This window comes from Melopsittacus undulatus, chromosome 5 (assembly GCF_012275295.1).
Source record: "Melopsittacus undulatus isolate bMelUnd1 chromosome 5, bMelUnd1.mat.Z, whole genome shotgun sequence".
NCBI classification, from domain to species: Eukaryota; Metazoa; Chordata; class Aves; order Psittaciformes; family Psittaculidae; genus Melopsittacus; species Melopsittacus undulatus.
In genome coordinates, this window is record NC_047531.1 from 55,968,532 (window position 1) to 55,990,903 (window position 22,372).

At 41.2% G+C, this 22,372-nt stretch overlaps 1 protein-coding gene across 1 annotated transcript in view; it reads right to left on the minus strand.

Annotated features, from left to right (window-relative positions):
* The window catches only part of NINJ2 (ninjurin 2), a 48,600-nt gene extending 27,297 nt beyond the window's left edge, over nucleotides 1-21,303 (minus strand). The window contains exon 1 of the mRNA XM_031044942.2: nucleotides 21,166-21,303. Within this exon, the coding sequence (XP_030900802.1) occupies nucleotides 21,166-21,198 (33 nt within the window). The 5' untranslated portion in view covers nucleotides 21,199-21,303. The remainder of the gene's footprint in view (nucleotides 1-21,165) is intronic.
* Nucleotides 21,304-22,372: the final 1,069 nt, after the last annotated feature.

A 22,372-nucleotide genomic window follows, 5' to 3' on the forward strand; every position in this document is an offset into this window, starting at 1 on the left:
CAGCTCTTTCTCTGTTTTCCAGGATCAATAAAGGGAAACATTTTATGCAGAAAATCTCAGTTCTCCTGCAACAGTCTCATAAAAGATGAACTCTGCTTTTTTATTAATTGGTGTATAGTAAGTACAAAGTGTTTGCTCGAGATATCTTGCTACAGAGTTTGGAATTTGCACTGTGTTTACTAAGACCACACACTCGAGTTTTACAGCACTAGGATTAGAGAATTCAGTGAGTATAGATACTGTTGTGATAGCCAATGCTTTGACACTGAAGTCTTAACTAGAGAACTTCCAAGGCTGAGTGAGTCCCTGTAGCCAGAGGTGAAGAGCCAAGCTTTTCAGCAGAAAGCTGTAGCTGATCCAGATCTTATGTGGCGTGGATCCAGGGAAGAATGCGTAATATGCACTGATTACTTGGTTACATTCAGTTTATTTTGTTCTGATCTGGAAGGATGGTGTTAAGTGTTTCAAAATTGTCTGGGAAAGAAAAGTCAAAGGAAAAAAAGAAAATATATGTGATGTTGTGAGAAAATGTTTTAACTAATTCAAAAATATTTTAAATGCTTTGCAATAGAAAATGCCACTGCAATCAAATCCAAAATAAAAGTATATTTCAAAGTGAAAAGATGAAATGTTCCATTCTGAAACACATTTAAGTAGGTCTGCCAACACAGTTGTGAAAAGATGTATTACAACTGTCTTCTTTTTCTTTTCCAATGGAAAATTATTCCGTATCAGGATTTTCTTCCGACTAAAACTTATAGCTAAGCTGTTATATTGCTCCAAGTAAATGTTAACAGTGCTTGTTCAATATTTCATAATCAGCTCTTTCAGAACACTGAGCTGTCTGGTAATAAAAACCCCCCAACAAACTCAAAACTTTCCTATGAAATATGCATATGTCACAGCCATCAAGCTGGCAATAGTAACACCAATGTATATTTGGAAAGATGGCCATTTTTGTTTCAAAAGTGTTCTTCATAACAAAGAAGATTATAAAGTGATTCCAGACTAGAGTTTTAAATGTGGAGAGAGGTTTAAAGCTTGCTTTGTAATAAACCCAGATCGTGCATATGTGTAGTCCCACTTGATAATGCTAATGTTCAGTGATTTACAGATCATAATCAAGAAAGAAGATGGAGAATCATTGTTTGAATAGCAGTTGCTCAGGAGAATATTCATTAGTTTAGATCATGACTCAACAATGTGGTTCAGAAAACATAGTTCAGCAGTTGGAAACGCACTGTAAATGGTTTAACTTTTTTTCTGGGTTGTTTTTTTTTCATCTTGGCAAATATATCCATAGGAAAAAAAAATACTGGGCAATTGCATAGAGACGTTGAATGTGTGCCACTGGTGAATAATAGCATATATAGTGGACACTGACTGCAAAAGAAATTTTAATTGGTACTCAGCTATCAAATTATACTCTGGCAAAAGCTCAAATGGTTAGTATCTTATATTTTGCGGTCAAATGATGTCAGCCTCTGAGGACCATCTGGGTCTAAAGGATAGAGAATTAAGGGCTTGCTATCAAAAATACCCTGTCCCTGCAAATAGTCAGGTCACTGGAATGTTAGCAAAATCACTGCAGTGGATCTGAGCTTTTCCAGCTACAGCTAGGGTAAGAGGTGGCTACTATTGCAAACAGATCGTAAGTGCTTTTAAAACTGCATTTAATCCCTTGGAGTACATCTAGAAATGGAGAGAAAAACAGAGAAAGCACTTCTTACATCAGCTATATATTTGACAGCTAAATGAACAAGTAGACCCATTTGGACTGACTAGTGTTTCTGGACAGCTTGCCAGTCTGTACTCTCTGGAATACATTCTTGAGCTGACTAAGAAATCACTGCATTCTGGAAATGACATCTCCATATGAAAGAAATTATTGTAGCTACCTGGAAAATGCACAGAAAGGACCTTCCTGGCAGTTGTTTTCCTTTGTGAATCCAAGATCCAATAGAAAGAAAAGCCATACGGAAACCTAATAGTGGTGTCCAGTACAAATGGTTTTCATTCTATTCAGTTCTTTTCCATTCCAAAGACAACTCCCCCCAAAACGATTTCTACTACCATGGCATGGGGCTGTGCAATGTGCATGTCTTGCAGATGTGTTTGAAATTCCCTGAGTAATAAAGTAGATGCTATCCCATCACTATTTTCCCCCATCATACTTACATACCACAATCATCTTTAGAATGAGCTTTCAGTCAAAGTGCTATTGCACCTTGGCACTGATAAAACAGAGAGTAGACCATTCCAGTATGAATGTTTACTGCATGTTGAAGATGTCCCAGCCAAAATGATTTAGCTATCTACCTTCAGAATCCCTTCATCAAAGTCAATAGGAAAAGGGTGATGTGGTTTCCTGTGGAACCCCTCATGATGGGTACATAGGCATATGCCTAATTCATCTAATGTCTGCCTCCAGGCCTGCCCCTGCTGATGTTGTACTCCTATGCACACAATACTTTCTGCCACTGCCTCCAGGGTTATCGTCCATCTCCTCTTACTCACATCTCTGCACATTTTAAATACTGCCATATGTTCTTGACAGCTTTGTTTTGTACAGCAAGTGATCTTGTGTGCTTTTAATTCTTCTTATTGATTTATGGACAATAACTCTGCATTTACAAAGGGATTACCAAGTCTTGGTAGCATAAAAGAGTGAACAAAGTGAAAATTTGGGGAAAAAACATGTCAACAATTTGATGCAATTGAATCAATATTAACATCAAATTTGATAACTGTTACCAATTCATAACTGTTATTTGATAACTGCTATCAAATCCGGTGCAGGCTGAAAGGAATCACAAAAATACAAATTTTGTACAGAGTTACAAAGTCAGTTAATTGTGGTTTTCTTAATAATATGTGATGAGAAAAAATGTTGTATTATTCAAGCTAAACTAAGCTGTCATCCCATGACCCCAGCCATTCAGAAGCATTATTGAACTTCACCAGGCTCCACTTGTTAGGGACCATGCAGATGCTAGTCTGCTAACATCTTCAGTGGTGGACTGAACCTTGTAAATTACCTTCTTTCTACCATAAGAGTAGCTTTATTGGGACTGATAAAAAAGCAGAACCCACTGAAATCCACTTTGGAATTCAAAAGTGAAGTTATTTTTTTTCTTTCTTAAGTAACATGGAGAAACCACTTTCCTTTCATCTCAGTTTGCAATAAATAGTGTCTCAGGATCTATGGGAAAACCTGCATAGGCTGAAAAGCAGGGTACCTGTTAGGTACCCCAGTGAAAGATCAAGACAAATTTCAGGTGAGTTCCAAAAGGCTTTGTAAGTGCCAACTTCACATGTCTCTGGAGTATTTCTTGCTTTGTCTCATATAAAACCGTAGGAGGGAACAGATAATTTCAAGCTAACACCCCCTCAGTGACAACAAATATAGTCAAAAAGGAGAAAAGTCCCTCTTCATGGAGCAGAGGTTGGTGTTGAAGAGTTCCAGATGTCCTCCAGGTTATAGGTTGAGGTACTGAATGTAAATCATGCCTTTCTTTCCGTCTCTGTGGGTTTGGCTGGAGATGCAAATGTCCTTGCTATTTCACACTTCAGATTATTTAGCAATGCTTCTCACACAGAGAGAAGTTTAAATCAGCAATTTAAGAACCTAAAAGAAGAAAGGCTAACAGCTATGTTGTCCTTAATTAGCAAGCCACAATTACTGTGTATAACTAAATCAGAGCCTGGAGTGTGAATTTTGCAGCAGTTATAGAGTGATGATTAATCCCTAAATGAAGGTTCCTCCTGTGTTCTTTAAACCCCAGGATTGTTCTCCCTGTTAACAGAGGAAAGGAGTTTGCTAAATTATGTTTGATGAATCTTACTGGCAAATATGCTGGCTGGTAAAGACAAAAGCTGTTGTGTTATTAATGCATCAAAATTAATTACGCCAGTACAACTGGTTATCTTTGGCACAAGTACAGAGCTTGAGGGACCAGGCATGGCGCTGCCCTATTTGTTACCATGGTAGGCAATTATGAAAGAAGTACAGATCTGGACTTGCATAACTTGAAAGCAGTTCTGAGCAGATTGTGAATTTCCAGGTTAAGAGTAAAAGAAATATTGCTCTCTCAAAAGCTATCATTCAGGACCCAGAAGGAATCTGACCCACTTACAGAGGGAAAAAAAGTACAGTTTCAAGAGCTAATGATCAATGTTACACTGACTGCTGGGTTTTCACAAACCACTCAGGAAAATTCAGTCAGTTTGCACTTAATCTGGTACAAGGTAGTAAGAAAAATCTAGGTGTGGCACCAGTTTGATATTTTTTGCTTGAACTTCTCTGGCCATATCTTCCATAGCTGGGGCTAAATATGCAAGAAAAATGGTGAGTGGCTTCTGTGAGACTGCAATAACCATTCAATCAGGGTAAGATGGTATATCTACTTGCTGCTTCAGATAGCTGCTTTGCTTGACATTGGAGCTTGGTCAAACTATAGAGTTAGCTTAGGAAATGTGATTGCTTATAAGTACTGCTTAAAACTTCTGCAGGGTAAACGAATAACATCTGTGATATGGAGATAGATAGCTTTGCTACTTCCTAACAATGAAAAGTACCTATTTTGACAATCCTGCAGATGCAAGGCTGCAGAAACTTCATCAGGAAACGGCAGGCAACAGTGAGCATCTTTGATACATAAGAATATCAGGAAAATACTGAGTAAGGTTTTGTGTCTCCTGACTGCAAAGAAAGTTCTTTAAAATTACCTGCAGACTTGAATGCAGTCCAGTAGTCAAAGCACATTTAAACAGTGTGCCAAGCAGTGTGCTCTTTGCATGTGCCAGACATAAGCAAGCTGTGATTTATGCGTGCAAACGCCTCTGTGCATACGTGCATCTTAGCTCAGCTGGAATTTAACATGAGTGCTTTTGAAAACTTGAATTCTGAGTTAGGCTTCCTACTTTGTTTGTTCTTTCATATTAGAACAGGCTCTGCTTCTGAAAGATGCAGAGTGGAACTTTACAAGGAGCTGAGGAGATAAAAGTTTTCACGTAGTAACCAATGGAGGTGAGTTCCAGTGAGTCATCTGCTAAATTCTGAGGGCAGATGGCTGGATGAGAAATTCCAAACCATTCTTTTACCACCACAAAAATCTCTCTAATCTCTGCCCATAACTATAGGGTTGTTCAAAACTAAAATCTATAGAGATGGGAACGGTTTGTTTTCTCAGAACTTAGCTTCCAAATACAGCTGCTAAGACCAGTTCGTAAACTTCTAACCTGTGTCCGATGATAGCAGTTACACACCTATCCCCTCTGTGTGCAGAAACTGAGTGCTGAAAGGTACAAGCACACATATATTTGTGTGGAGGTGAAGACTCTTCAGTGGGGTGGTGTTGAAGCTTCTTTAAGGATTCTGACAAGATCCTCTCTAGGTCCAGGGCAAGCAAAACTGGACAATAAAAATGGACTTCAATTCTGCAGTGACTCATGGTGCTTGGTGCTCTTCTGTATGTTTGAGCTTAGTGATAGATACTGTTTCAAGCCGTAGGGAAGATTTGTGGGTGCATCTGATTGTGAGTAAAGTGTTACACAGCTCTTTGTGCCTGTGATGCCTTGCCATCACGGTGTGTTCACCCCATAAACACTATTCCAGTTGTGTGTCATCAGTTCTAACTGCCCCTCTTCATTCTTTTGTGGTCTCACATGGTACAGCTCTAACAGGACAGAATTATTCTCATTTGTATTTGTAGCTGAATGCAACTTCTGAATTATACCAGTTATTCTGCTTATCCCCTTCCTGATTTGACCACATTATCTCAGAAAGTTGTTATGGTCATCTGTAGCTTTAAAACTTGCTTATAGTTTCACATTAAAACTATTAGCTATAGCTTGCTGATAGTTTCACATTAAAAAATGAAACTATCAGCAAGAGATCATTTTATGCATAACTCCAAGGGTAACACCTCAAAGCTACGATGACCTATGAGTCCAGTTCATGGTTCTGCTATGAGTCTTGTGCTCTCTTGCGCTCTTGCTGTTATAAGAGCCTGCTCTAAGCCAATTCAGCTCATTAAGCCAAGCCAAATTAGGGGGGAAAAAAATAAAAAAGTCCATTTTCTGCAGCTTTCATAAGCTGATTGTTTTGAGAAGGGTTTGGCAAAAGCCAGGACAAGGGCAACGTGGGATGTGTCTCTGGGAGCAGGAGATAAGAACGGAGCAATGGGTCATAGGCTGAAGAGGAGCAGAGCCTCCCTCTTTTGAGAGCAGCAGGCTATTAGATCATCCTGCTATCTAATGTTTCTGGTTGTTAGTCATTGCCTTAGACTGGGGGTGTCATGGCAAAACCTTTGTTGCTATTGTTGTTACCCTTATGACACAGGAAACATGACTTGTTTCACATAATTTCCTTCGTGTAAACAGTGAGTAGGAATTTCATGTGTCTGTGTGTTCAGGGCACAGATAATGACTTCTCAATAGCTTTTGCTGCTTGATGAGAGTGCTGGGAAATAAGGGTGGTGATGACTCTGGAAATGGCTACAAACATCAAGATATAATCCTCATGTGAACTATACACTGAAAGACATGTAGGAAAGGCATCAGTTATCTCAGTATATGTTGTCCTCTTAAGGTCACTTAGGTAAGGTCAATACAGCAACATTTGATGGTATACTTGTGCCAAAGAGTCATAAGCAATCCAATTAAGCCACATAAGCTGTTAAGGATGCAGTAGAAGCTGTATTTCCACTGAAATTTTTGCCACTATAACATCACCAGGAACATCTTCACTGTATAGTATATGAAATACAGGCTGAGATTGACATGTGGCCCAGAGTGAGGCAGCATCTTGGGGTTTGTGAAAGGGTGCCACAGCATGAAGTGGTTTCTCAGAGAGACAGGCTAACAGTGCAAAGTGTGGGTCTGGATCCAAAAATGCTAGCAGTTCATATGTGGCCTACACTGATCTCTTATTTCAAGTCCCTAACTTTTCATAGTTTTATGTATGGTTATACATCTTTTTTTAAGTCCTAAACTGTCTCAGAAAACACACAGGAGCATGCCAAGCAGGAATTGCAAGCACAGTATATAGAATTTCACATTAGAGTAAAGTAGCTGTGCATGAGCTCACCGAACACTTTGTGTATTTGCACAGTGTAATCTTTGGTTGCCTGATTTGTGTACAGGTGCTCAAATTGTGTATGTGGAATGTCGGCAGTTGATTTACTGAGAACATTAAAAAATAGGTTACTATGTCTATGCAAGCTCACTACAAAGAATGCTCCCAAGCTTGCCTATACATGTTAACTCTTTTCTTTCTGTACCCTCTAACACTGTACACAATAGCCTATCTTCTGAATCAGTAAATCAGTGGCAACATCTTTGGATCATCAATTTCATTTACCTATCCTCAAGGAGCTCCTTCACCATTTACAGGAGCCTTTTGTGACCCTTAGATGAAAGACACTTCATCCGTGTAAAATATTATTATTATTGTTTTTGGTCTAGTGTTTTCAGTTCATTTTATTGGAACCCGATGTCCTGCCAAAAGTAACACCCTGAGAATCTTTCAACAACTGTTCCTGGGTGTTCTGTAGATTACTGCTGTTTTCTCATGCACTGTCCCTGGGAATTGCATTCTCAGATTAGAAGAAATGTCAGTTCTCTTCCCTCTGTGAAAAGAGCTGCTGTTCAGGCTCTATATTAAAAGATTAGGCTTGTACTTTCTTCTGTTGTCTTATTATTCAGGTTGTGTTTTGTTTTCTCATTAACCCCTTTGCAAAACAGGTTCAAAATGTTAAATAAGATTGATGTGAATGATCTTGTAGCATTATGCAAACACTTTGCATAGCTGAGAATGGCCAGTTAGAGGAAGACTGCTGGAAAATTGGACCCAGACATTCAGTCAGCAACTTTCCACCCTGCAGAGACAAAGAACCTTTAAGAAGCTAACTTTATAATGAGGAGCTATAGTACAGCATGGCAGAAACTAAAGGGAGGCCCAAATCCCCTTAGTGACAATTATGTTTTTAGAGATCTCCTGAGTAGATGTTGCTGAGAGAGACCTCTGGGAAGGGGTGTAGCAAATGAGGCCTTCTTACAAGACTGTGTTGGAGAAGCAAATGCCTCTGGGCCAGAATAGGAATGGGAGGAGATTAAAGCAGAATAACCATTTCTCTGACAACTGGATGCCCAAATACAGTCTTCTTCTGAAACACATTCACATTCAACCACTGAACATAGAAGTTTCTGGGGTGGGAAACAAAATTTTGCAGGAACTGAAGTTTCTTCTGATTTCTTTGTCCTTGTATTTGGTGTTTATCCTGTTTTTCATTTCAAAATGGCCTAGGAACAAAAGAATTGGGGACCACTGATGCAGAACAAATGCCCTGGATTTCAAGTGGGGTTCACTCAGTATGTGTTTTGTACCAGAGCTGGATTCTTGTAAGGGGGTAGCCAAAAAGCTGCATCAAAAAGAACTCCTAGGTGTTTGAGAAGGGATAGGAGAGTTAGGGAGAAGGAGGGAAAAAAACCTTGGACCATGCGGAGCAGACTAGGCACTGGATACCAGTGTTTGGAGTGTCAGGGTGGTTGTGATGGTCGTTAATTGCCCTGGGCTCAGAGAAATAGCTCGTATTATCTTCACTGCACTGTTTCAGTTGTGCAGTGAAACGTTTACATATACCTAGCAGAAGGTGATGGAGGGCCCCTACAGTCTATTTTTGTTTGATTACACTCTTCCTTTCCTGGTTTCTGCCTTACCCAGCACAGCTCACTGTAATTGGAGCAGCTCCTCTTCATCAGTGTGTTGTGCAGTGACTGAAAACTGTGAAGGGGTTTTGTAGTGCCTTTCGGTGCACCCTTTACAGTCTATTTTTTCTGGCAAAAACCCAAACCAAACCAGACAAAATCAAATGTCAGTCTGCCCCTTTTTTCTTACTCAGTTTCTCATATCCTATTTGGACACCCTGATGCTGTTGCTGACATGACCAAGAAAGATGAGCAAAAGAAACGTGTTTCCACCTATTAGGATGATTATCATGACCAGAGACTCTAAATCTATATTTATCCTTACCTAGAATAAATATTTACCTAAGATAAATATTTAGTGAGATTATTGCAATTGTTCTCCTCAGTTCTTGACCCTGGCATCAAATAATCTTATTTTTGTTGGGCCTTTTGAAGAGATTTTACCTTGTAACCTCCCTTGTGAAGAAACAGTGCCTCAAAGAATACCTCTTGCAATCTTCCCTCTTGAAGGCCTTCACTCAGCTACACCTATTTCATCTACACCTGGATTTCATACATCCTCCTAACATTCAGCTCCTGCAGCATTTGAGTACAGAATGCGAATTTCCCTCTGCTCACAGGTATCAACATGTTAGCGTTGATTGTGTACGTAATGCAGGTGCCTTGGGCAAAAGGCAGACTGAATGCTGCTTGGTAACAGATACAGTATTCCCACAGTTTTGGGCCTGCAGAATCTTATCTATGGCAAAACCAAGAGGAGTCACAAAGTCCTACAATGTACCAGGAGGAGAAGAGAGCCTTCAAAGGTCTGTATAGATCTTTCCATACAAAGATTGTGATCAGTAAATCACAGCCTTCTCTCAGCCTGTGGGTTTTGCTGGTCCTAAGACAAACTTCCCACAAGTGTTGCTCTCCTTTCTGCTGAATCAGCTTTACAGTTACACCCACTCAGAAGATGATAGCAAATTAAGAAGTACCTTGTCATGAGCAGGGTACAACTGTATCATGTATGGAAATGGCCGGTAGAGCCAGAGGAGTTACTCTGCTAGATTCCTTACTGTCCCTTATTTCTCCACAGGGTCAAGAATGGAGACAGTGTCTCTGATTGAAGGATAGACACTGGGAACAGTATCCTTTCAGACTGCTCCAGACAGATCTGCAACACTATATACCCACAACGTACTTCATAAACAGATTTATCAAGTCCATGGACGTATGTGGTCAATTGTACAGGGCTCGTTGTAAAGCCCTGTGCTACTTGCTCTTGTGTAATTCCTTTGAGGTTTCTTTGGCTGAACTTTAATTTTCATAAGTCATTTGATAACATGTAAAATAAAAAAAAATGGGAGGAATTTAAAAATTATGTTAGGCACACCAATAACAGACAGACTGGGCTCCTAGCTGAGCAACAGCTCATCAGAGAGGAAAAAACAGGGAGGGGAACAAAGGAAGAAAAAAAATGGCTTTTGGATCAGAATAAAGAGGATTGTGTTGTTATCATTTGCAACCACAGAGCGATGCATCTTTTACTGTTTTAGCTATTCTTTGCTGTTGGCAGCTATGGGGACACCTTTCCCTGCAGCTGGCCAAGCATCTGAGTCAGTTGCTCCCACAGGAGAGATAATGTCCCTGTTTGTACACCCTGCGAGTGAGGCGAGAGGAAGCTCTTTAAAACGACCCTGTCCCACCCTGGCTGTAAACACCTGAGTTCACCACCAGGCTGGCAGTCATCTGAGCCCTGATCCCGTGCTCCCTCCTGGGGATCCACAAGAGAACTCTTTTGCCATGGCCTAGAAGGGTGAACACTGTAAGACTGACCCAGTTCAGTAATTCAAGGTGATGCCTGGAGGCTTGTGGCTGAAGGTAGCTCAGAGGGGGTTGGAAATGAATCAGATGATTACTCAGCTCAACCTTAACATTGCTAACCAAAAACTAATCTAATTAGTAGCCACCGAGACCTGCTGCCATCTGCTTTTGAGTTGCCTGTCTGAGCCTGGTCTGGAGTTCAAACCTCTGTGTAAAGATACAGATCTACACCGTGCCTGCAATGCTGTCCACATCAGAGATGGCTTTACTTATCTCTTTTTTTTTTCATGGTCTCAGCAGAATAATTGAGCATTAGATCAGCTCAGAGATGAAACATACCTCTTGCTATACTTAGTAGCTCAGGCTAAGATGAAGATGGGAGCTCCATCACTGATTTCTGGTGACAGAGACCTCCAGGACTCAGTTCTCTGTATTCGTTCCCCTCATTTGCTTACTAGCATTCATAATGTGTCATTTTGTGGTCTCACTGGAGCTCTCTTCTGGGGCCTCACTCTATTATTTTCCTCTCCTTCATGATTTGCTTCCCCTTCTTAAAGAGCTGTGTTTTGGTGTGTTTGTTTTGAGATTTTTCTTTTTATTTTTATATTTTTCCCCTCACTTTGCGTCTGCTTTTGTTTTTGCTTTGATACTGAAGATATTGCCTCATCTGAGCATGTGTTAGCTTTTTTATTATGGTAGGCCAGTATCTCTTTCCCCCAAGTTCTGTGTAGCTATACTGGGATACACGTAGTTTTCTCCCTCAAAACCCACTGCACCCTGGCTCCTCATCTGAGAAGGACAGAAGAGGGGCTTTTATTGTGTGGGTTGACTTTGACCATCCCTCTCTGGATCTGAATAGGCCAGCATTATTTCACAAGTGCTAAATCCACTCACAATGGTTTTAAATGGTTGAGCTGCTGAGCCAGCTGAACAGCAAACACCAGAGGGGAAACCACATTTTGTGAGAGCTTCAGATTCTTTCAGTCTGTACGTGTAGCCATTAAGAGCAAAGTAAAAACCCTTTGACACAACTCCCTTTGGCAACTTTTTCACAGCCCCATGCCAGAAATGGGGACTGGTTAAGGAATTGGTCTAGAATCAGCTCCCACGAATCTAGCACATGAAGATGGAGTACAAATCTGTTTCTGCTGAGAGAAAACAGCAGTATATTATGTTTTCTTGTAGCATATTAATCCTTTTCTAAATGTCTCTTTAAGTATTGATTGCAAGTCAAGGTATCCCCTAGGCAAAAGGTGGGAAAAAAACAACAGATGCATACGTTATGCAGGAATATTTTCTATCACATTTGTGTTCATATTTGTTAGTCTTTTCACCTAAGTTATGAAGAACCCAGACTGTACATCTCATGGTCTTCTGATCACCCCAGAAGAACTAGATTTCCAGCTAACATGACCAGCCAAGAAACATCGAAGAATGAAAATGATTATCCCATTGCTATAAGATGAATGGAAGCCTGTCTAGAGGAGTTGTCTCTGTCTGGACGTCTGAAGACAGGGGACTTCTTTTTTCCTTAGATGACATAATTGCATAGTGCTTAAGCAAGCTCTTTCACAATGATCTGGATCCTCAGTAATGGAGGTTTCCTAGCCCAGACAGTCTTGATAGAGCAATTACTTTGAGCAATTGCATTAAGGCAGCAATAATAATTGATGGTGGTAACAAGGATGAACCTCCCCCTTCAGTGATTCAGCTCCAGTCAGCAAAAAATGTGTGGCCACAGCCTGAAATCATACAGGGGCATGCAGGAACATTTCCTCCTGAATCAGCAAAAAAAAAAAAAAGGTGCAATCTTGAAGCAGAATGGTTGCATCAAGGACCTATGCGGTCATCCTGAGTCAGAATTTATGTTTAATGTAATTTAGTTTGTTTCACTTTGGCTTTGGGGTTTGCTTCCTACACCACGGTTGAACCTGACTCTAGCTCTGACCAAGAAAGAGGTACAAACACAGCTGTGTGCCTGAACTTTTGAAAGCGTGTTAAAATTCATTTCCAATTGATGCTGAACTTACATTCAGCAGGGAAAGAATTATGTTTGGTCTCTTACCATAAGTCAGCTTTGTTTAATATTCTTCTTTATGTCGTCTGAAGAAAGAAGAGTGGTCTCTGATGGCTAAATAAAACTATCTTTAACAATTTCTTCAAAAAATGGAGATTAAGAGTTTAGCCAGTGGGATGTAGAGATGAAACCCCAGAGCACATTGTTGCTCCATGTCAATCTACCCATCCAAACAGAGATGCTCAGTCTTCCTGCTTCTGTCACTTTCTACTTGTGTAACCTTGGTTACATCAGTGGCCATTTAACTGTGTTTGTCATGGCTTAGTATCTGTAAAATAAGCAGGAAAACACCTCTTGCTCACTGTGGCTACTGTGAAACTAAATTTACTGATATTTGTAAAATGCTTGGGGAACTAGGTACAGCATAACTTCCTTCTCACTCAAGTTCAGTGAGAGTACAGAGTATCACTTTGTTATTATTTTCTGAAGAAACATTCCTCATTAAAACCTAGGTTACAGAAGAACCTACGGTCTTATTGAACGTAGGGTTGGTTGACCTTTGGCTCTTGTTAGATTGGTGGGAGCACTTATTTTTCTCATCTAACTAAGGTCTGTGGTGAATTTGGGGTTAATCCTCAAAAATATTATTTAGAGCTGTATGTGTGCAAAGAGAAAACTCCTGCAAATATGCATAAATATTTGCAAATATTAAAAACCTAAAGAAAAAGAAAGAGAAGGCCTGAACAATCCAGAACCCAGTAAGTACATTACCTCATTTTCTTGTTCTCATTTCTCTAAACCTGCTAACAGGATTCCCCCAGAATTTCCAGCACTCGCTGAACCTTGACCTAAGCAGCTTCATGAGAAATTTCTTCGCCAAGGGTTATTTTGGCTAGAAAGTTCTAAGATCCTGAGTATAATGGTTTTCACAGCTGTAATTATAGAGTCACACATCTGATTCATGTAATTTGACAAGGAATTATAACTTGCCCGGTTCAAAGGAGTGTGTCAAGGTGTATGGTAACTGGTGATGTGAATCTTGCAGCATCTGCACATGGGCTCTTCCATCATTCTGGTGTCCAATTCAAATGTTTCTCTTATGTTTACCTACCTGGGGCAGTTTAGATTACAGCAGTAGAGCTCATTTCTTGTATTGCCTTTTCTCAAAGAGAGTGTTATAAACATTTGACTCATGAGCCAGGGATGGGAAAACGACAGTGAAAATGCCCATGCACCCTTTTGTGCTTGGAGAAGCTCACACTTTCATGCATGGTTAATGTATGCATGCAGTATTGCCCATTTTTGGTTCTCAGAGGAGAAACATAACAAATGAATGCATATTTTTCAAGCAGGGCTGAGAAGTGGTGACTTGGGCTGGAGGCTTCAATTTTTAGTGGCTAAATGAGCAGAGGTGCTATACCTGTTTTCAGCTATGGGTACCTGTTTTTCAGGTATGTGTTTTCAGCTCTTGGGCATGGGCTGGAATGAAGCTGAGGGAGGTAACTTTTTGACAAAAGATGCAAAAGTCCATTTAGGTGTGGTTTAACAGGTACTTCATGGTCCAGAGGACTCTCACAAAGATGTTTCAGTGGGAGGTTTTACTGCTGGCCAGGAACCATGTGCTGCACCACGTGTTGCACCACCATAACCAGATTTATGATTGCTTACTAAATAAAACCTACTCCTTGTCCATTCAAATCTTCAAGGTGCAAGCATGGGTGAGATGTATCTGTATCTCAATGTGTGAAACAGGTACATGGTGGTACCCCTAAAGGTTGAGGAGGACATTATGGAACAGGGGGAAAGGTGTTCTACTGGTGGCCTCCATCACACAGGAGGGTTGTCCTGGGATGGTTTGTTATGGCTGCTGGCTAACCTTGTCCTCCAAACTGGGTGTAGCTGCAATGACTTGCTGCTACTCTTGGTGGGGCATGGGGCCTCTACAACGCAAAGGCCTGAGCGTGCCCTTGATCCCCAGTGCTGCACAGGCACCATCTTACTACCCTAGGGCCTGTGCATTTCTCATCCCTACATGGACACCCCGTGCCTCCTGGGCCTGGGGGTCAGTGTCCTTTGGCAGTACAGCCTCCTTTCTGTAATTTGTAGCACTGAGAGGTAACTTTTTTGGTATATCAACAGAAATTACTGTTCTAATGGCATGTTATTGGCCTTCTTTTTTTTTTTAGGAATCATATAATGGTTTTGGCTGGAAAGGACCTTAAGATCATCTAGTTCCAACCCCCTGCTGTGGGCAGGGATACCTTCCACTAGACCATGTCACCCAAGAATCCAGCAACCTGGCCTTGAACACTGCCAGGGATGGAGCATTTTCTGCTGCAGAGTTATCTTAATCCTACCCAAATCCTAAACACATTGGAAGAATCCTATTTAACAGCAGTTCCTAAAACCTGTAATGCAGTGCCTCAAGATGAAAACTACTATCCCGGTGTTTGGGAAGGGAAAGGTGAACATTCACCCTAAGTGGGAAGGCTGGCCATGTCTAGGTAGAGCAGGCAGGAGGAATGTATAGGAGAAGGGAGAAATGCCACATCTGATCATAGAACAAGGAACCAATTGTACTGGCTGTAAGAAAATGTCTCCTCAGCATTTTGTGATCACACATCTCTCTCTCTCTACCAATGTGAGCGTTAATGGTTTCTGGAACCAGCACAGGCAATGCTACACAAACTTGTGTGTCCCTGCAGCCAGGGGAGAAGAACATAGGATCATTCTTGCTCTGAATTGTGATACCCTATTTTACACCTGTCTTTTGACAAACCAGGGCATGGTGAATCTCTGCCTAAATTCTACCTAGCCCTATAAATGGCTTCACTCTTAAGTAGCAGTCTGAAATCTTGCAGTCTGAGTGATGTCCACCACTGAGAGCAATCATGTTTGGGCCTTCACTGCTTCTCCCACTGGCTACACCCAGACTTCGACCTTCAAGTCACTGATCTGAAGTGAGAGCTAGGTGCCACTGAGAGATCCTGCTGCCTCTATGTGCCCTCATGGCCACACAGTCCTAGTACTTGGCAGCTGTCTGATCCTCCTGGGAAGCACTGCAGGACAGCAAACCAGAATTGTAATCCTGCCAAAAAGTGGTTAGTTTTCCCAGAGTTCAGCTCCAAGAGCCAGCTTTACCAGCTATGAATAGTGCAGGTGGTGGAGCACACCCCTGGGAGCTGGAAATGGAGTCCTGTTTGAGGGGCTGTGGAAACTGTGTTGATTTAGTTAAAAGCATGGTGAGAGAAGTTCCTCAGACTCCTGAGGGTTGAGTTGCACGCACCGTATAGGGATGTCGTGGGGATGGCTCTTTCTGATGCACTGAGATTTTCTTTCTAAAGTGCTCTTTCTCTGTCTCAATGCAGGATATAATTATTCAGGGTCATATTACAGAACCCAAATAATGCTACTGAAGCCCCCTGGAGCAGGGACATTGCTCAGTTGGTGATATTAAAATGCTACCATTCTAGGAAATCACAGAAGGAGAGTAAAGGTCCTAGAGAAGGAACTAGAAAGCACAAACTGGCTGTTGCTGCAGAATCAGTTAAATACATGCCCAAGCCATGAACTTCTAAGTACATCACAGCCTCAAGACACACATGAAAGCCACCAAACCCCCACAAGACTAGAAGTCTAACCCAGTTGTGAACACACTCCCTGCATCCCCTCATCAGACCTAGACTAAAAATGGGATGTGGGAGATGGGATTTACAGTGCTAAGTGGGACTTTCCATTTGTTTCATGGGCATTTTGTAAAAGTCCATACCGTCACGGCTATAGCTAACTTGGTTTATCAGCCTGTCTAAAACCTTCCTGCTGTAGACCTTGTCAAAAACTGAGCACTGGAAGTAAACCATATAATTATTTGAAATCGTTTTTTTCCTTGCAAGTTGCTTGTAAACCTGTCTTTAATTTCTGCGGATGTATTTTGCTTTCCAAGTATACACCAAACAGCTTCTGCCAACAAAGTATCCGTGTAGGGTCTGTTTTCCAGAATCATTATTTGATCTGTTTACTTTTTTTACTTATGATGTATGAATGATTCCCTAAATGGTGAGGTATGATTTCTGCTTCTTGTCCCAGAGGACTGTAAGCTTTTTTATCCAAGGACTAAGAAACTATAAAAAGAAAGACGCAACATAAAATATATAGCCTCTCCTGCAATGTGAATATGGATGACATCTATCAGGCACACATCACTTAAACAGTTGTTTATACAGAACATAACACTCATTCATGAATAAGAAAATATAAAAATACAAACCTAATAAAACTCTGGAGCCATTAGGTATCAACCCTGATCTTTGCTCCATTCTGCTGTATTCATCTGGGGCTCTGACAGACTTAGCTGTGGTGCTAATGTGTGAGTGATACTGATTTCAGCTGTCCATTGACTCTGCCCTGGTTACTGATGCTGTGGTGGGAGTGGTGGAATGGATATTGTCTCAGTCACCCCTATTCAAACCCTGGTACATTAGCTTAAATCACCAACAGAACAGGGTTAAGATGCCAGATCATGAACTGTAGAAGCTGAGATACACAGCAAAACAGATTTAATGTGTCTTTTGCTGCTGAAAAGAATGATCCTGTATAGCTCCCTTCCTTCTCCTCTAAAGAGGAAGGATTGGAGGCGAGAGTCAGGGGGAGTAATAGCATAAAGAAGTATAGATAAATCAGCCAGAGTGTGACTACCAAAGCCCCACTTGTAATTTAGAAAACCTTTGTTTCCGACATAAAAATAAATTGATAACGGGATCTTGTTGGGTTGTTTTATTTGTTTCTATCTCAAATATGCTTTTCTGATCCCAGGTACTCTGTCATATCTCATCAGGTTACTGATCTGCCTGCCTGGTTTCTCATCAATGCAGGTACTTAATAGGGGAAAGTTTCACTTGGGAACCACAGATAGGGATGTCTGGAAATAAAAATGTATCATTCAAACTAGTTCATGTTAAGTTTTTATCTTTTGATGGGTAAATTAATATTTTTAATTAAAATATTTTAATTCAGGTTTTATTTTTTGTCTTAGCACTTTGCAGCTGGTACAAATCTGGTGAGGCTGCTCTACAGCCTTGTGCTTTTTTTCCCATTTCAGCACCATTTCCTTTCAGCATCTCTCTGCACAGTTTGAGGTTTTGTTGGTCTTCCTAGAAGTCAGAACTGGATAACTGACTCCTTTGAAGCACACAGAACAAGAGAACTTTTGTGAGGGAGAAAGTGGATTAACAGGAGATACTTTTTGCTGTTAAAAAGCAGTCCTAGGTCTCACTGATGGACAGCTGGTGTATAAGTTCTCCAACTCAAGATACCACTTGCAGTCTGGTCAGCAATCGTGCCATTGCCTGTAGGGAACTGAAAACCATATTTATTTTTATCCTGCTATTGGCTTATGGGATTTGAAAGTACCTTTTTTAGCTTGCATAATGTAAATATTGTTACTGGACCTCCCAATCTCTTCTCAATGCTTGCTCTAATATTTGACCTTCTAACCTTCTCCACAAGATGGCAAATTCCACAGGCTGATGACATGCTGGATAAGGGAGTGTCTCCTGTTATTGACACTTTCAGTTCTGCTGAGTGAGCCCTTGCTCTCCTGCTTTAGGAGAGGCAAAAAATTTGGGGACTGATCAGTTCTCCTTAGAGCTCTCTTAAATCTTCATTGTCTCTTCCAGCTCCCACCTATGCTAGTTTTCATTCTGTCGTTACCTGTCTGCCATGGCCATGTGAATGTTGTACAAGAAATACCAGTGGTCCTGTGCAACTGCTTCACACACAGGAATAAATAAATAAACAGGGATAAATAAATATGTAGGAATAAATAAAAGTTCTTGTTTCTATATTGTATCATAGTTAACTTTCATGACTGTTCCTGCTGCTCCATCCAGGAGGTCTTTCAGGAGGAGTGAGTCATTCATTACCACCCCAGAATATGCAGCGCACATTCCCACAAGCTCTTCAGAAACCCATATCTGGGAATTTCCAAGAAGACACCTGCTCTGTGCTCAGTGCTCAGAGCAGGGACTCAAAAGAGGCTTTTAAAGGTACTTTCAACTGAAAGGCTTCTTTTTTTTTTTTTTTTGCTATCACTGATCTATCCTTCTCTCACCTCACAATTGTCAAGTCACTTCATTGCTAGGGCCCTCTGCTTGTCTTAGCTATATGTTGTGAATCCTGATTTAGGATCCGGCTGACTATACCAATTTGTTGAAAATGGGTGATTTAGTTCTCTTACAGAATCCCCATCAAAGCTATTAATCAAAGTGGTTTTAATACGATGTTGTTAATGTGTGACTTAACAAAGTTAGACTGCAAGGTTCATTCTATTGCTGAACAGCACAATCATTTGAACAATGATTCAAAACTATCACGGGACAAATCAAAGTTACCAAGACAAAACCAAAGTTGCAAAGGCACAAATCAAAGTTACTATACTACAAGGTTATGCACTATACCAGTTGCTTAGCAAAGGTCTGTTGCTGGTAAAAGGTCTCTCTCCCTCAAGGAGCAACCTTGAGAGACACCCCAGCACAAGGGGAGATCATGGCCATGCAGCCATGCTGCTTAGCCAAGACAGTTCAAAGAAGGCTTACTCGGGCTGTCATATTTATGGAATAAAGTGGTTGGCTTGTAGTCAAATTACATGTGATGGGAAAGGTATGCATGAGATTCCTTCTATCCACAGCTTTCTTTGTTCCTTGATAAATGAGACTTGGAAAAACCATCTGCTATTCATGTGTTAATCACATGATCAGTGTTCCAAGCTCATATGCATCGATGCTCACTGTGTCACTCTGCTCCTTTGTGGGTTTTCAGGGAAAAGACTGAAACTAGATGAATTCTTGCCCCATTTACAGCTTAAGCCTTTACCTCCTCAAGAGCCTGAATCAAACTATCGCTAGTTTGGTTAAGGGCTTGAGTGTATCTGTCACACTAAGTGCTCATATGTAATGCTCTTTCTCTCCCCTGACAGCACTATATATTTTTTTGGTCATAAACATGCAGGAATCTGTGTGCATTCATTTATATTTTGTACTGTCTGGTGGCTTCATGAAATCCCTGTAAGGTGTCACAAAGAAAATCTCAGTAGCATTATTTTTCTTGTGGTGACCTGTGTAGTGGTGGATGGGAACACTCCACACCTTTTTGCTCTACAAACAGATAGGTATATTCATTTCAAGTATGAAACTTGAAGAACCTTTGACCTTTCTGGGCTTGCTTATTTGAGTATTATAAAGGCTCAAGATGTGGTGAAAGAGGAAAATCTAACCCCAAGATTTTTCATAAGTTTATGAGCATTTTAATTGGTGAAGTTGATTTTTTCACATATGAAAACTGAGCTTCAAATCCATGAAAAACCAAATCCATGATAGACCTGAAACTTTCCATTGGATAGAATGATTTAATATACAAGGAGTTATTTTGACTTTTTATTTAGCCTCATTTTCTTGTCCTCTTTGTCCTTTGCCCCCAGTTCCTGGCTTAATGATGTCTATATTTCCCCCCCTTTCCTACCTAGTTCTAGGAAAGCCTAACCTCTCTTTCTTTCAGTCCTAAAAAGAGTACATTTTCACCAACTGTTAGAGCTACCTGTGTATTTTCCTCTGTTATCATATCTCTTATCTAAGCATAACTATTCCAGGTCTTCCAAAACTGCTCTGCATCTTAGTGGAGATACATTTGCAGGATCAGGGATTCTTGGTCTTTTTAATTAAGGATAATTGTCATGATTATTTCCAAGGGCACAGATCTTTCCATTTTATTTTCTTTGACATGGGCCAAAGAAATATTGTGAGCCCAGAGAGACTTCCTTACTTTCAAGTTCAAGGACATTACAGACACAAAAATCATCTGCAGAATTTGGACCCTGCTGCCAGCCTACGCAGGAAGCTGTGCCTTGGGCGATGCTTCATAATCTTCCCTTCTCCAGAGTTGTCTGAAGTGCAAATCTGGACTTGAACTTCTGAAGTTTGACAGGTGTTTGTGATCTGGGCTTCTGATTCCATTTCATCTCTAATAGTTTCTTTTCCCAAACACTTGGGTAGTTGCCCTTTTCCTAGAACACATGCTGAGTGCAAGAAACACCCTCCTTAAAAAACACAAACACTCAAAAGAGGAACACAGAGAATTGAAAGAGCTTCACCAAGAAGTTTTGTTTCTCTACAAACCCTGCATAGGAAACCCTGGCCTCTGTGCTCCCTCAACATTTGCTGTATTTGTTTCTTTTCCTCCTCTCCAGATTGGGAGCACTTTCTGCCAAACAGAGGAAGGCTTTGTGGGATGAGGAACGGCTCAGATTTTGCAGCTTGTAAAGTATGCGCTGCCTCCTTCTGAGAGCTGAAGGCTAACCTTTGCCCTGCTGCCCCTCCTTCCCCAAAAAGCCGCTCTTACCCCTCTTCTTACCCTCATTTTTCTGGAAAAAGGCTCATAACAGCTCCTGGCAGAACAGGGCAGAGATTCTGACACATTTTCTTCAAAGGAGAACAGAGGAAAAAAGCAGCATTGAGTTTTCAAGGGGAATTGTCTGCCAAAGCTAAGGAGAGAACTATAGGAGTGGTGGATGTCTCCCCCGAACCAGGGGATCTTCCCTCCCGCTTCTCCCTCCCGTGAGTGTATCCCCAAGATGGACTCACTTGCAGATTGATGCTCTCCCCTTCCAATGCCATCCTTTTGCCCTCAGTTCTTTTCCTCTGCAGCCGGCTCACGAAGACGGACACACTGCACTCCCGGAGACTCTTTTCGCTGGACCAAGACGCGCAGCTGCTGGAACAGACCTGCTATTCATGTGCCGGCGGCTGGCCGCCCGCCTTGGCATCAGCTGGGGGGGCGAGAGAGGGGGTGTCACACCAATCCTTCATTGTCCAGGCAGTCCCTGGAACAAGCGTCCTTAGACTTTCCGTGACACTTGTGTTCATTACATGTCTGTGCTACCTCTCCGAGTCCAGCTGAGCCTCATGAGGTCACTTGGGCTGGGACGCGGTGATGCAGCTAGTGTACCAAGAGGTTCCTGGCATGGGCTGTACAGCCGGAGCAGTGATCTCCATCTCTCCCCTCTGTCATCAATGCACAGCAGAGCATATGCATAAAAAAATAGCTGTTGAAGAGATTAGGTCCAGAAAGTTGTGCCTGCTAGTTGCTGCTGCAAAGATACTGTTACATCTCAGATAAAATTTGTGCTTTAGTCTCTTTATAGTCCCTTCTCATTTCTCTCCCCAGCCAAAATGCCTTTCCTTTTCCCTCCCCAACCCTTTTTTTTTTCAGAGGAATTTGATATGTCTGGTCTTAGCTGAAATGAAATCTTGCTTTTTGCTTAAGTTAAAAACAACTGCAAATGACGCTGGAATGGAAATGTGTGGAGCCAGAACCAGGTCACAGTGTAGAAAAAATATGTTGTTGCTATTAGGTGGAATCCTCAGGCAGAAACATCAGTGTAATTCTCTAGATTTTAAAGAAACTCTGCTACTCTGTGCTGCCTGCAGATCAGGTAGGAATATTCGGCTTTTGAAGGACAATTTCTGTACTTACAGTAGCACAGAAAACTGATGCTCAATAACATATTCTGTTTAAACAGTTTAGCCAAATGCATGTTCTAGTGCTCCAGCCTGGCTGAAAGTGCTGACAAGTCTGTCAATAGACGATCCTGTTGCATTGATGCTTCCCAGCAAAAGGCCTCCGTTTGCAATGAAAATACCATTGCTTAGTACTGCAAGTTCATTTCAAAGTGCTGATGAATTTAACCTCTCTGCATTCCTCTCAAACAACTTTCCCCTCCCATCCCCACCCCCCTATTTTTTAAGCAATGAGATGTGTTTAGGGACCACACTAATGTCACACAGGAAA